The 2,411-nt window shown below is 42.7% G+C and overlaps 1 protein-coding gene across 1 annotated transcript in view; it reads right to left on the bottom strand.

The window, feature by feature from the left end:
- Window positions 1-2,411, bottom strand: part of TNRC6C (trinucleotide repeat containing 6C) — an 86,667-nt gene that overhangs the window by 28,728 nt on the left and 55,528 nt on the right. The window contains exon 5 of the mRNA XM_023531630.1: window positions 1,212-1,424. Within this exon, the coding sequence (XP_023387398.1) occupies window positions 1,212-1,424 (213 nt within the window). The remainder of the gene's footprint in view (window positions 1-1,211; window positions 1,425-2,411) is intronic.

The raw sequence follows: 2,411 nt of genomic DNA, 5'->3' as shown, positions 1-2,411 counted from the left end.
CAGTCTGTTTCTGACAAGCTCCCAGAATAGCTGGGGGGAGACAGCTGAGGCCTCAGGCAGATGGAGCTACAAGCTGAGCACTGGGGTTTGATTCCAGGATATTATTTTTTCTCCTTTCTTAAAATACGAAACGATTTCTGTTGCAAAGTTTATCTAAAATTTTTACTTCCTGGGAGAAAATGAAGAAGGCCAAGGATTAGGTGACAGCCCAGTTAGCCAGAGACTGTGAGACAATGACGATATGATGCTTACAAGGCAGACAGGTGTATAATCGGGTCTCCAAAAACAAAGGATAAAAACAAATACACTGCTTCAAAATGGCATGTCAGTCTAGCTCCCCAGAAGCTGCCTTATCCTGTAGATCTCCACAAGAAGGAATACGAATGGAATAAACAATCCAGCAGGATGGCGGATATATGAAGCATACTACTGTCCAGTGTCAGCAAAGGAACAAAACACAAAACTAATCAAGTTTCATTTTAAGATCTAAGACACTTAATGACGTTCAAAGAAAATGTGAAGCTTCTGCAGCCACGTGAACAATTAATTTTAACATCAGACTTAAAGAAGCAATCTTATTTATACTCATGCCAATGTCGACAGTGTCACATTGCAGAACACGCACACGTGACAGTTCGCCTAGGCGAGTGTGATCTGGACGTTTGTAAGAATGCGTATTACATGTTTGCTCATTACACTTTCGGATAATGGGAGGAAAATGCATGAACCTGGAGTACCCAAAGCGTAATTTTGTTTCCAAGACAGAAGCAGGGCAAGAAATGTCAGACTGCCGTGCAGCAGTATGTGCTTCAAAAGCTGATCTCAAAAAGGACAAACGGCCTGCCTTACCCACCTCGCTCAGAGAATAGCAAGTTTAAACTGTTTCAAGTGGCAGCAAAGAGAATACTGAAGAAATGTGAATGCTACGAACTGTATCAAGCAGATATGCTATAGTATTGATTGATTGATCGATCGATTGATTGATTCATTCATTCATAAGGCAAGCGGGGCTTCTGTTAAAGCTCCCCTGTGCTCACATATCAGACGTGGCAAATATTTCTTCACCGTTAGTTTAATGTTCGAGTGTAAATAAAATGAAGAAAGTGTTCTCAAAATTAATTCTTAAAATTCAATAAAAAGCATTCCTCTAAATAAAATACTCTGACCCATTTCGAAACTGCCGAATCGGGCCGGCAGAACGCTGGGCTCACCTGGTTTGCACAGGGCTGGGGCGGAAGTGGGCGCGCCGGCTCTCCCAAACGGCACGGCGGGTTCGGCGGGCTGGTCCCACCCGCTGCCGCTGCTGGGCGGCTTGCCCCATGCTGCTGTGCCGTTATCCACCAGGGTAGAAGGGGAGGATGGTTCTCCCCAAGAATTTTCGGCCTTTGAATGAACATTAGGCATTTCTCCCCAGCCTGAAGAAACTGAAAAGGGCACCAAGGAAAAGAGAAGATAATAATAAAAGTGAGACACAGAAAGTAAAAACGGTCATTTCGAATCTGAATAGTTCCGAGATAATCTCGGACCTTTAGGATGGCTTTTAGTAGAAAGTGAAAAGGAGACGTTGATCAGATTTGTTTAGCTTCTTACATTTACGAATTTCTCACTCCTGACTCCCATCCACTTAAAACTGCAGGTCCCTTAAGCGTCAAAGACGATTTGATGCACAGATTTGCAACGTAATAGGGTTTAAAAGACTAGTTTAAAACTAATGGTTAAGAAGCACTTTTGAAAAACTTTCTGGTATTATATGTAATGGCCTAAAAGAAATTTTGTGTTACATTATTTTCTGATAAGAAAAAATTTACAAGTTGTGAATATATACTGAAAAATTCTTCTTGCTTATCTTCTGACCAACCATCAAAGACACAGATCCAGGGAAACGAGGAGATGGCAGATTAAACACGTACAGACATAGCAGCAGCAGAGAATGCAGACAGTTCTCGGGTACCACTGCGGGGTGGGGTGGGGGAGGGGCTGAGGAAGAGCTGAGCTATTCGTCTTAAAATATGGGAACATATTTTAAGCGGAGGAACTGTGGATCAGGGTTTTCTAGGAATTCCTCCTGCGTTCCTTTGGCCAGTCCAGTCGCCACAGCATCCTGATCAGGGTCTGGTACCCGATAAGGGTACCTCGTGGATCCAGAAGGCTTATGGCATTACCTCCTGTAGCACAGGAGAGATCATGGGACCAGGCAAGCAGTAAGGTCTCCCCCTGTTTACATTTTATGTTACATATGTCAACTTGATTTTGCCAAAACGATGCAAATTCTGATCATTTTGCTTCTGCCCATAAGCTCACTTGACACTATTGATAATCATATTGATAGCTCCCTATCACTTGTAATTTTCATATAGCTTCTCGAAGATAGAATGTGAATGTTTTAAATACTAGCTGAAGAACAGAAGGCA

This window comes from Pteropus vampyrus, unplaced genomic scaffold, assembly GCF_000151845.1.
Source record: "Pteropus vampyrus isolate Shadow unplaced genomic scaffold, Pvam_2.0 Scaffold72, whole genome shotgun sequence".
NCBI lineage: Eukaryota > Metazoa > Chordata > Mammalia > Chiroptera > Pteropodidae > Pteropus > Pteropus vampyrus.
This window is presented reverse-complemented; position numbering and strand designations above follow the sequence as displayed.